This window comes from Asparagus officinalis, chromosome 4, assembly GCF_001876935.1.
Source record: "Asparagus officinalis chromosome 4, Aspof.V1, whole genome shotgun sequence".
In the NCBI taxonomy this organism is placed as follows: domain Eukaryota; kingdom Viridiplantae; phylum Streptophyta; class Magnoliopsida; order Asparagales; family Asparagaceae; genus Asparagus; species Asparagus officinalis.
The window spans coordinates 132582314-132595525 of record NC_033797.1 but is presented as its reverse complement, the minus strand read 5'-3'; the positions used below and the strand labels follow the sequence as shown (position 1 = coordinate 132595525).

Sequence of the window (13212 nt, the reverse complement as noted above, 5' to 3'; positions counted from 1 at the left end):
AAGTTTTACCGGTTTCTTTTACTCCCTCTACAATTCTATGTGTGTGTGTGTGTTGGGGGGCGGGGGGGGGGGGGGGTGTCTTACAAATTCACTTCCCTTCACACTTTTAACTCTCGAAAAATCTCCTAAACAAAGTTTTTATAAAATTTCACATTCCCTTCCATCCTTTAACCCCACTCCAAGCGCACTATAAAATAATGTAAATCCATCTCTTTCACTTGTGTAACTTTTCTTAAATAATCATAAATTGAACCTCTCAACACCTTAGAATGATGGGTGCTTGTGAATTGATAAAATATGTTTCTTCAGTTTCCCACAATGTATCCCCACACCTTATTATGGATTTGACTAATCCTTGCTTGCACTTTGTACCTGACGTTGGTCCGAATGTTTTTTTTTTACCTATTAGGGGTTTCGAACGTAGGATAGCCCGTTATGGATCGTCCCCCAGTAGGAGCATAACAGAGACTTGCACCACTGCTCCAACCCTGTGGTGTAAACTTTGGGCTCAATGCTAACTTGTTGCTTCAACAGGTTCAACTTCTATACATAACATACCAATTAGATCACTTTCTGTATGTGTATTTTCCTTCACACAAAGCACAGATTTATAAGTTACAATCGGTTCGACGCAAATTTCCGGAGGATGAAGAAACGATGGACGATTACGTACAAATGAATTTTGTCAAACGTCGAGATATTTGAAGGGGGAAAAAAAAAAAAAAACTCTTTAGTGGTACCAAAGTTACAAGCGAACGTAAACTGTGCGGTGTTTAGGTGCTACGTGCTACAGTAATGGAACCGACACTTTTGTCCTCGACCGGGCCACCCAACTCGGTCGGTATGAGTTCCATCGGCGACACAGGAAAACGAGCGTCCAAGATCCCACCTGAAAAAAAATATAAAATAAATAAACCTCCCCAGGAAAATAAATTGCTAAAACCTCCACCGCCACTCGTTCCCCAAATGCTCCCTCCACTCTCTACTTCCTCCTCCCCCCTCGCTCCGCTGGTCTCAATCAAAGTCAACGATGCTGTGCTCCGCTCGGATCCTGGCCTGCTCTCGATCCCCAGCCCCTCAAAATCCCAGCTGGAGATTTCCTCGAGACCTCAGGCTCATAAGAAACAGGCCCATCTCCGTCCGATGGCGATCCATGGCTTCAGCTGAATCTGCTGAGGCCACTGGGGACTCCGCAGATAAAATCCCAGCTGGGTATTGCTGATCAGCGCTCAATTGTTCGATTTTCGGCGCTTTCTTCTGATTTTATTGGTGGGTTTTCGTTGATCAGTGGAATTTTCACTGCGTGCAGGTTTTGTATCATAGAGGGGCCCGAAACTGTTCAGGACTTTGCCAAGATGGAGCTGCAGGAGATTCAGGACAATATCCGGAGTCGAAGGAATAAGATTTTCTTGCACATGGAGGAGGTCTGTTATTGTGGTGCAAGAACGTGATTTTTATTTTCTTTTTCAGGGTTCAATACCAACTGCCAAGTAAAATAAAATTAAAAATCTTTGGTTAAAATGCTTATTATATACTATCATAACCCTGAGGACCTCTTAATAATTCTTCTATAATTCCTTAATACTCCAAGAAACTGTTGCATATGATCTGAGTTATTAATGCATGCACCAAGTACCAACTGACCTTGCGGCAATGAGCTGGTTGTATATAGGAGTCTGCAAATGGATCAAATATGTACCAGTTTTGGTACATAGCCATATTCACTTACAAATCATGGATATGGATACGAATTTGAATATGGCTCATGTAAGAAAGATCTAATACATATCCGCCAAAATCGAATACAAATATAGATCGGAAGGGGTAGACATATACGGATAGAAAGAGGATATGAGGAAAATGGATAAGATAAAAACTATATAGGACACTAGTTGTTTGAAGGAGGGTTAATTGTTGACATACCCCTGTAGTATTGCAATTTGAACGCACTACCCCTCTAGTTTTAATTTTTTGCAGATAGATCGTGAGTGATCTTTTGGCTTCTTTACCCTTAGAGAAAGAAAAATTGTTTTTTGACATATAGACCCCTTGAGGGCAAAAGAGCAGAGAAATTTCATTCAGGCGGCCTATCTGCAAAAATAAGTTGAAAATGGCAATATCATAGGGGGTCTATCTGCAATTAACCCTTTAATGAAAACAAAGTTTCTTTAAACATAGTCTATCGTTGTGTTTGTCACGTAACAAACTAGGATTAGATCTCTGGATCGCCAAAATAATTTTCAGATCCACTTATCATTATCAAAATAATTTCAATCATTTGATTGACGCGTATATCCATATCTTGATATTGATCCAGATATTTTACTTATATATGTATCTTTATCCTTCTTCTTTATGCGGATCCAAATATTTTACTTAGATCTATATTGCATCTTTATTCAAAAGCCAAAATAGATAACCGTACATCCAGTGTTCTTAATGTCGGATGTCCGGGACATGTGACAAATTCATATCAGAATGCGAATATGAGATATATGTCAAAGATATTTAATAAATATCTGGGTGTCATATTGGATAATGTGTATATATTATAGATGTTCAGACTTGATGCACCAAGGAATGGATTGGTAGAGAAAAGCTGTGTCTTTTGTAGAACTTTTGATAAATGTACTGGATCTCAGTTGATCCTTAAATCTTCTTTCTGATTATTTACACAAGCAGATATTTGTTTGGATTTAGACCTTGAACCATAAATCCAAATCAATCTTTTAAAGCAAATAAAATTCCAAATCGATATTGCAACATCTCAGCGGATTTTTTTAAGACCGAAATTTGACCTGATTTATCAGGAAAATCATGGTATATCGCCCCAAAATTGACAAAAGTGGCGAAGGATACGGAGACCATGTCGTTCCGTGGCAAGCGTTATAAAAGGACACATCGACCCTTGTTAGGGATGTTTAAAACAATGTTTGCATCCATAACCTGGTGGATATAGACAGTTACATTGGTATCAACATCCCATCGAATATGGAAGCCGATATTTGTGTATATATCCATATCCTTCTACATCCTTAGTTATATTATCATTGAAACTCCAGCTAGGTATTAACTTTGAATAAGTTGAATGAAGAATTTCGCGTGATTGGACTATTCAATGGAAACAATGCTATAGGCGGCTGGTTGTTTTAGCCTATATGCCAAAAGTTCTTTGACTGTCTGAAAGCATTTCACTAGTTGATCTCAAATCCATCGATCCGTTCTACACTTTCTGCTAAGAAGCTACCTTTTCCTTGCATACAAGAAATATTGCACAAATGGTTAACCTAGTTTTTCATGCATATGGGATTCCACTTCATGTTAGCATTTTGTCTTAGTTTGTGTATCGAAGTGGAATGCCTCCTTATTGAAAATATTACTGTTAAATAGCCGGAAGTTTAGCTAAAAGGTGACAACATATATCAAGTTAAACTTACAACCGAATAATTATTATTTTATCTTGTTGTTTGGACTTTTTTTTAAAGATATAAGACTTCAGACGGTTGTTCATGGGTTTTGTACTTTTGTGGGCTTAAATTGCATAATAAAGGACAAAGGGAAAACTCCAAAATTTTAAGCTAGTGGCCATATATCTCAAGTTCTGTGGCATAACTTTACATAGGGTTAACTAACGTTGGGTTTAGCAGAACCTCAATCAGTTCTTCTATGGATCTATATTGACTTTGTTCATACCTAGCACTTAGCAGTAAGCCCATCTTTCTCAAAAATTTCTTTGTTGTTCATTTGTTGAACAAGTGGATTGTATCAAGCATGTGGATTCCTATGTATAGTTAGGGATCGTAGAGTCGAGTTAGTTAGGAAATTGCATCTTCATCCATGTGTTTGTTGGGTGCATTTAGTAGACTTGTAGAACCTACACTTCTGCTCCAGTGTCTTGCATCAACAGTTATCTTTCTTTTTGAAAAAAATATCCATTTTGAGGTTTACTCTTGAAAGTGATAAAAAGCAACAACATCCAATTTGCAACTCTGCTTTTACCCCTGGAGTCCTTTATTATGTACCTCTCTCCTGAATTATCTGCAGGTACGCAGGTTAAGGATACAACAGAGATTAAAAAACGCCGAACTTGGCATTATAAAAGAAGAACAAGAGAACGAACTTCCTGACTTTCCATCTTTTATACCGTTTCTGCCTCCTCTTGTAAGTGCTTTGGTTTCCTCTATATGTGACATTGTTTAGAACACTGAACTTCCTCCATTTTTTGTTTTTATCATTTCTGTACTTAAGTAAATTTCTTCTGCAGTATTCAAACAACTATATAATGTTATAAATTTCTGTCCTGTGATCAGACAACGGCAAATCTGAAGCAGTACTATGCTCTATGCTTCTCACTCATTGCTGGTGTTATCATCTTTGGTGGTCTTCTCGCTCCAACTGTAAGCTTTGTGGTTTTCACTGTATAGCAGAGTAGTTCATATATGTCTCTTCTAACTGGTTTCATATTATCAGCTTTTGCATGTTTCTGGTTACTTCAGTCATTTAATGTCCAAATTTTTTGTCTGTTGGCCAAAATTTTAATTCATTGAAAATTTGAAGATATCAGCTGGTTCTTCTCTTGATGAATCTCTTAATGTCGTTTAGATTGATTGATTGAATATTGGAAGTGATGGATGCGAGAATGAACAAATATTATGTAACTCGTGTCATAGAGTTGTAAACTGGCTTGTAAAGATTAGACAAAATTTCTCTAGATTCTTCTTGCAATTATCATGCTTTCTTTGGGGATTTGTTTCCCGTGTCCAACAGTTTGTAATGGACATGGTGGAATTTCTACTGCGAAGTCAATGTATGGAATAATCTCACTATTTTTCCATATGGTGGTTGCTGGATTTAATTCAAGCATTTTTTTAATATTCTGAGGTAAATCAGAGTTTAGTTTATAACGTGCTTGCTTCAGTTTAGAGAATGGACAGTACTCAAAATTTAAAGTTGTTCAAAGGGCATCCAGTTCTTCATTCACTCTAGCTATGTTCCTTTGTGAGTCTTTATTTGGTGTGTTGTCGTAAAGTTGTTGTAGGTTGTGGGTTAATTGAACCAACTAAACACCATATATTAGTGTGCAACTCCCTTGCGCACGGTAAAACACAAATATAGTGGCCTGCTATAACATTGCATAGCAAATTAACTTAAAGAGCTAAAATTGTTTGGGTTAATGTTGCCAAGTTCTTCTTTATTAATTGATTAGTGATTTTATTCTGTATTAACCACTGACGGCATCACATGTATAAAATGTTAAAGTAAAATGCAGTGCCTCATAATTATTTTTTTTTATCTTGAATCTTTAATTGATCAAAGTCCTGTTAATAGTCCAATTTGTTTCTTTCATCTTTCCCAGTTGGAGCTTAAATTGGGCATAGGGGGCACATCTTATGCAGATTTTATCCGTAGCATGCATTTGCCCCTGCAGTTGAGGTATGTACTTATGCAACTTATTTTATACAAGTCCTTTTGTTCCTTTTCTGAACTGATGGTTCATCAAGCACATTTTCTTTAAACTTATTGAGAATTGAACCCTTTTATAAATATAGTAGGTAGAAAGGCATAGCTCAGAGGTCCTTGCTATCAACACTGTTTATTCATGTTTAGCTTACTTTGGTGATGTCGAGTTTTCTGTGTGCAAAGTATTTTCAAAATTATTTATTGGGGTTGACTAAAGGAATGCTATCTCTCAGAGAAATATCTGATATTATCCATATACTGAATTTTATTGAGAACATTTGATAAGGCTTATATAACTCATAACTACAATAATTTTCAAAATGTGCAGCCAGGTTGATCCCATTGTAGCATCTTTCTCAGGAGGAGCAGTTGGAGTTATCTCAGCTTTGATGGTGGTTGAGATCAACAATGTCAAGCAGCAGGAACATAAAAGATGCAAATACTGTCTTGGAACCGGTAATCTTTTGAGTCTCTCTTTGTTAATTACCACTAAAACAGTTCTATAATTTTCCAATCCGAGCTGGACATTCTTTAAGAACAAATGTCTTGTTGAACATAAAGCTTATGCAGTAGTCCAGATACTATTGACTACGCTCCCTGCTAAATTAGACAGTAAGTATAAGTTCAAGTTAAGATTACGTACCCTTTCTGCCACGTGCAAAATTTCCACTTTGCTTCAAATTTTACATGGACAAATGGCATGTGATTCTGGGTTAGAGTTAGAGTTAGCAGTCAGGAATAACATACTTGCTTATTTTGTAATGCTCTGGAGACTGATGAGCTAGCCACCTAGGAGGAATGATTTGTAGTTGAGAGAAGTGCAAGGACTACCCTTGCAGTTTAGTGAAATGGATCAAAACAGCAAAAAAGGATATGATTCCATGAATGCAACAAAAGGTGTGGTCCTTAATTGAGATGAGTGGAGAAAAGGGATTCATGTAATGTAACGTGTCCCCGACCCAGAAGGACAATTTTTTTAAAGGTGTTTCTTTTCATTGTTAAATCATCGCAATGATTCCCTGTACCAATGAGAGCATTCAGGACAATAAGAAGACATAACTAATTCTAAAAAGCATGGAAGTCACATGTGTGGAAGTTAGGACTTTACTTCTTACATACCATAAATACAAACAGAACACCGCTGATGTACTTCCAAGGCCATAGTTAATAGATGTTTTCTGACTTTTAATACTCTAAATATATTTTACGTGCAAATCCATCCGTTGCTTTGCTTGATATAATTTTAGCATATACTCCACAATTTCGATATTATACTCATTGGTGTAAACCAATGAGTGTATAATAATAGGAATACATATCTCACAATTACACTGTGGCAGTTGAGTTGGATATAGCAGGTACCTGTCCTATATATGTCAGTTACATAGTAGACATGTCACATAGTTATTAATTGGGTCAAGGATCTCAGTAGACATGTCACATATTTATTAATTGGGTCAAGGATCTCAGTCATGGTTTGTTTCAGTCATCCTGTATGTGTCAAATATATACTTAGACCTATTTATTAATTGGATCAAGGATTTCTGCCCACAGCCTGCCCGCTTGCGCTTAATAATCCGTACCTATGTTTCACTCAGCTAACTTGGCCAGTGTCACACCCCAATTTAGACTTCTTTTATAGAGTCTATTTAGGAGCGTGAGTCGGTATAATTTCAAGCAAAAATTAGACAATATAAAGAACCTGTTCATTTTTTATTACTATTTCATGTACATATATACATTAACATTCTATTCTTTCTCAAACTATATTTTTGGGACACATCACCAACTATTCTTTGCGGCGATGTTTATCTATGCTTCCTCTTGATTGGAAAAATAGATTAGTAAAAGAATGAGATACACGAGCCCAATGTGATCACTGATGTGTGTATTTATCATGTAATACAGTAACAAAGTCAGTAAATGAAAAGCAAATTAATTCACTTAATAATAAAGTGGTGAAAATAATTAACAATGCACAAAATACAATTTCCTCAATGACCTCTTACCTACTGATATCACTCTATGTCTTCGTCCATGATAAAACTATAACGATAACAATTAACAATTTGAGGTATAGGTCTTACATAGTCCGTATATATATGTTAGTCAATCAATCAATAATCCAATAAACAACGACAGACCTTTCCAACGTTATTAATCGATGTGTAATACTGAGGTTGTATGCTATATGGTAAAATTCGACAACCATTCAATCAATTATGTAGATAACTTATGCATCAGTGTTATTGCAAAAGTTGAATTTATTTAAATTATCATCTTATAAACAATGAAGCATGTAGGAAAAAAAATGTACTAATGATTAAAAAACGTACTCTCACCTATATGTATGTGGGTGAGTAGGAGAAGTTTATTGGATGCCGGCATGGTTTTTTTCTTAATACAAAAACTAGTTTTGTACCGTGCAATGCACAAATTTATTTATTATTGGGCTAAAGAAAATTTTGAAATGGAAAAATACCACAATTTTATTGAGTTTTGTGCACCAAAAAGCCCCATAATTGCTCATAACTTTCAACACAATAAGCAAAATAATAGAGAATTGTTCATCCATTATAGCCAAGTTGGAAATGACTATAGAAAATAGTTTATATATCATAATTCACAATAAAATAGGCGCACCAATGAGCTTGTAATTTTTTTTTCAAAATAGACAAATAATCACTCTTTTGAAATTTTATGTACAAAAAATAATCTTTTCTGATTTCTTGTCAGAACAAACAACAAGCATGACAATGTCTGATCCATATAATTTGCAAGACAATTTGTGCATAATTATTTAAATATCTACCTTTTTTCTGGGAAAATGGTGAGAAACATTTTATTGGTTATAGCAATAAATACAAAATCGCCCTAGGCATTCCCAATCTAACAACTAAATCCAAATAATACTGCTTACCCAAAACTTAAAAACAACTACATAATACTAACTCCACCTCCCTGCATCACTACTTTGTTTAAAACAGAGCCTAAAACTGCAACTCAAAGATCAAAAACTACCATCTATCTCAAATAAGAGAAGAGACTGCCAAACTTTAAAAATTAAAACATCAAAGACTTAACAAATGATCCAGACCTCTAGTGTGCACTCTAGCATACATAATTAAACGACAGCTCCCTCTAGAAGTCCACTTGATACATTCATGCTTCCTTCTAAAGTATCTATCTTTTAAAACAGCTGAGATATCAGGAAATTACAAATGCTACATAATTTATTCCTTTATGGCATTGGATCTTTTTTCGTTGTAGGCAAATAACATCTGTCGAGCTTTCTTCTATTATCACAGAGAAACAATAGAATTATCTGCAATATTTATATGACAAAGTTTTAGTTGAAATCATCCTCAAGCATGCCCTGAATCAACCTCTTCAACATCTCTAGTGCAACATTTAGTTTATCCATAGGCACCATATGCTCTACATTATGTACCTAAGATACACCAGTAAAAAAATGATTGAAATCTATGAAATCATGCCTAAAAGAAAGTTTTGTGGATTTGATTGAAAATGGGCTTAAGAAAGAATACCCTGAAACTAAGAGGTCCATACTTAAACAAATTTGTTTCATAAAGGAATATAAGTTTATAAATTCAAAATTCACTACAAATCGTTGTATAAGAACACATAATATGCAATTCTCAAGAAACAACACTAATATAAAGCTTGACCCAATGATCCAAAACCATATATATATTCCATATAAACTCAAAATATGTGAGATTCTGGTTGGATTTTGAGTCTTGTTATATTAGCATTTAGCAGGGAAAATTTTAGTTAAACATATGTGAGAGATGATCACTTGTGATTTTATTGCCCAAGACCAAAATAGATGGCCATCAACTTAAAATTCTTGACATGTGATAAAAAAATATGAATGGAGCTACAGAATCTGGAATTAACACTAACGCCATTGTTGGTTTCTTTGAATTAATGCTCTTTTTTCTGTAGCTCAAGGTGCTTATGTGTGTCTGAATTAATAGAAGTCTTCTAGAACATAATGTAAAGCATATATACAAATTAATAGAAGTCTTTAAGAAATCTAATTTGGATACATGGTAATGAATTTAACAAATAATCAACCAAAGAAAATGAAATCAACTGGTAAAAAAATAAGGAAAGAAGAAAAAAGGACCTTTGGGCTGTAGCTGGTAGATGGATAGATCCAAAGTCATATTTAAGAAATTTTGCTCCATCTAACTCTTTAACGGAGCTGGAACTGAGGAAGTTAATCTTATATGGGTGATGGCTAGATTTGTAATCTCCACTACTCTTGCCTACTCCATAGTTTGCAATTAGAAAATCTTCCCTTCCTTTCATACTCTTTAATAGAGGTATAATTGAGGAAGTTAAACTTATATAAGTGATGATTAGATTTGTAATCTTTACTATTCTTGCCAACTCTAAATTTTGCAATTAGAAGATCTTCCCTTCTTTTATTACTATCACGAACTTACCAATCAACACCTTCTTAACCGAATCTTGGATATTGAGACCTTATTTATTACCATGAGAATTAGTATTAGTTTCATGTATTTTAATTTGTTCAAATAAGTAAATAGAAATATGAAGAGAGATAAAATAAGGATGACATGCAATACCTCTTCATCTTGGTGCTCCTAGGACCTAGATGGGCGGCTTAGGTACTCTGCTTGGGCCTAGGCGGGCTAGGCATCTGCTTTTAAAAGCATTGCTACTAGGACCTAGATGGGCGGCTTAGGTACTCTGCTTGGGCCTAGGCGGGCTAGGCATCTGCTTTTAAAAGCATTGCTAACTTTGAAGATTGTTAAATGTGGAGAAAGTTGGATATGCAAGATATTTCTCCTGGATTCTGTTTCTTTGTTTCTTTCCCTTTTTGTGTGGGTGCATAAGATTTGAGAAGTTGAGGGGTCTGACCTTAGACAAATTAATTGCGGTAAGTTGTAATCCTATCATCGAATAGGATTGCATGCAATTTGCTTTCTTGTAGCCCTTCATCATCCATTAGAAGTGAAGAACTTAATCAGTGATTATATGAACAGAACTAAACATGTTATCTACTCCAAGAACATTTATTTTTCTTTGAAATGGCTTTACAATTTTCCTTCTGCTAATCACATATAGCACTTTTCAGGATGATTGAGTTAGCAATATTATCAGATATGACTAATCATTTGTCACTGCAGGATATCTTGCTTGTGCTCGTTGTTCAAGCACAGGGTCTCTTGTTTTGGCGGAACCCGTTGCTACAGTTAATGTTGGCGATCAGCCTTTATCTCCACCACGAACTGAGAGGTGTTCAAACTGTTCTGGTGCAGGAAAGGTAAGATATTCTGCGAATTTAGCAATCCATTTTTTCCCCTCGAGAACACTAGATATTGGAATTAGACAAGGACTAATGTAGATAAATGAAGATTAGTGATCATGAGCTCGGGCCCAGTGGTGAAGTTTCTGGAGCCTCACTTCTAAACCTGAAGCATACTTGTCTGTACAAAAAAAAAAAAAAAAAAAAAAGAAAAAGAAAAAAGAAAATAAAAAAATAAAGCGTGTGTGCAGTATCGACAAATTGAACTTACTATCCCAGTGGTTCTACTGCTGCAGATAGACCTCCCAAAAGAGTTAGTATTGTTCCAGATACACCTCCTGTGTGGAAATCCATTGCTGCAGACAGCACCGCTGAAAAGGATCAAAAAAATCTCACTCAGGGGGTCTACCTGCAACAACAGAGCTACAGGGCTAGTATGTTCAATTTGCTGATAGTACAGGGTGTTTATCCGCAACTAACCCTAAATGAAATATCAGCTAGATAGTTGTTTTAATTTGATTAAGAATGATTAGTTTTCTAAAAAAAATTAATGCAAAATTTGCATGCCCAGCTATAGAAATTTGCAAAAGAATATCTCACTCTCACACGTGTGCATGCAACAATTTTATCAAAGTGTTGCTAAGTGTCTGACCGCCTGTATAAATATTTGGATTGGTTGCAGTCGTTGGACTTATGTTAACGAATGCTAGTTATGGACATGAATTTATGGTGAATGAACATTATGATGCTTTTGATCCAATCATATCTTAAAGAAGTCTTTCATGCATTATCAAATGGGTTGAGTTTCACAAAACTATCAGAAACCTTTTTGTTATACCTTTTTCCGCTAAACCACCATGCCGACGGCAATCAGGGTAATTTGTCATCTGCTGTTCTTAACAATTTGGCACGCATGTATATGTACTTTATGTATCTTCTACATTGCCCTCACCCCCTCCTAAGTCCCAAGGATAGTTTCAGCAATAATTTTCAATAGTTTATTCTTCGCTAGTTTCTCTCGAATGAGAAAAAGTTTCTTTAGTTTCGTACAAACCCCAAGTTCATTGCAGTTTTTGTGAAATTTATTCTAATAAAACGTTATAAGCTATATATAGCATTGACTTTAGGAGTTAAACGGACTTTCTTATTATCTGAGCATCTTCCATCTCTTGCAGGTAATGTGTCCAACGTGCCTATGCACGGGCATGGCCATGGCAAGCGAGCATGACCCTAGAATCGACCCATTTGACTAAAGGTTCTTAATCCATTTTCAATCTTTGTAAGAATATAGAATCTGGAAAAAGCTATGTACATAATTTCATCCTCCGTTGGATCGACGATGGTTATATATTGAGAGACATGGTGTTAAAGAAATCACGATATTTGTTCTATGTTATGTGTATATCCTCCTTGTTCGTAAACATTTGAGTTTGGTCAGGTCTTTTTTTTATTAGATCCGTTTGATCAGTGACCGTACACACTTTCAAGCTCATTACTCGTATTAGCTCTTGTGTGTATAATTCCTAGTTTCCTGGTCTTTGGATTCTTGTATTGCCACATATTCCAAGCTAACATAAATAATGTGGAAGCGTCAACTTCAGTCAGTTTTTATATTATCATGTCATCTAATGTTCTTATTTACGTATGTGCATATATGCACGGATGTACGCCTGCGCGTCTCTGTGTGAGTGGGTTCATAGGTGTGTGTCGAGGACACGTAAAATTACACACGTATATACGTATGTTGTGTGTACATAGTACGTAACCACGTATGTGTTATAATGTGTCTAGTGTATATACGTATGTATACATGACATAATATGCGTGTATACAGGTGTGTGTGTATACGTATATATTGCGAGAAAATTAACTTCTTCATCTCAGTGTTTTTCAAGTAGTTGTGCAAACAAATAATGTAAATCTCCTTGCTTTTTCTTCTGTAGTTATACGTAACTATGTATAATTGCTTCTTCTCATGTAGTTATATATCGTCGTGTCAAAAGCAACTCAAAAGCAACTCAACCGACCGGATTATTCTAGTTATATAATCTTTTAATGCATAAATATCACACTACTCAATTAAGAAACAGAGAGAAGAAACACAAAAGATGAGCAAATCTAACTTGATTTCTATAATTTTAAATATAGTTAGGGTGTTATTGCTTATGAAGCTCACCAGAGAAGGACGCTAAGCAAATGCATGTAAATAAACAGGGGTTCGGCAGTAATTTACGCGATACAGTCTCATACCTGCGCGTGTGAATCCAGTTCGCGTAGCCCACACGTGCGAACCGATTTAATGACCTCAACAGTATTAATACCCCCCACAAAGGAAAAATAAATATCTCTTCCTGCCGCTTCTATCTCTGCCCTAAAAATAATAGCTAAAACCCTAACCCCTCCTCCCTCCCCCAGTCTCCGATGGCGGTGACCTCCACCGACGGGAACGG

General features: G+C 35.7%; 1 protein-coding gene across 2 annotated transcripts; it reads left to right on the top strand.

The window, feature by feature from the left end:
* LOC109839048 (protein ORANGE, chloroplastic) lies at positions 904 to 12215 on the top strand. Of its 2 annotated transcripts, none has more exons than XM_020407481.1 (8): positions 904 to 1212; positions 1310 to 1424; positions 4045 to 4161; positions 4311 to 4397; positions 5357 to 5433; positions 5789 to 5916; positions 10644 to 10780; positions 11059 to 11230. In XM_020407481.1, exons 1-8 carry the CDS (start codon positions 1031 to 1033, stop codon positions 11212 to 11214), a joined length of 999 nt encoding a protein of 332 aa, XP_020263070.1. In that variant the 5' UTR covers positions 904 to 1030; the 3' UTR covers positions 11215 to 11230. The 2 variants fall into 2 exon arrangements, with proteins under 2 accessions (XP_020263070.1, XP_020263071.1); XM_020407482.1 differs by lacking the exon at positions 11059 to 11230 and adding an exon at positions 11938 to 12215 and having other exon boundaries at positions 915 to 1212.

Bases quoted from the DNA above. Each gene is read 5' to 3' on its own strand.
- LOC109839048 (XM_020407481.1), top strand. From the start codon at position 1,031: ATGCTGTGCTCCGCTCGGATCCTGGCCTGCTCTCGATCCCCAGCCCCT. The intron at 1,425-4,044 runs GTCTGTTATTGT...AATTATCTGCAG, and splicing joins TTTTCTTGCACATGGAGGAG to GTACGCAGGTTAAGGATACA. The intron at 10,781-11,058 runs GTAAGATATTCT...CTACTGCTGCAG, and splicing joins ACTGTTCTGGTGCAGGAAAG to ATAGACCTCCCAAAAGAGTT.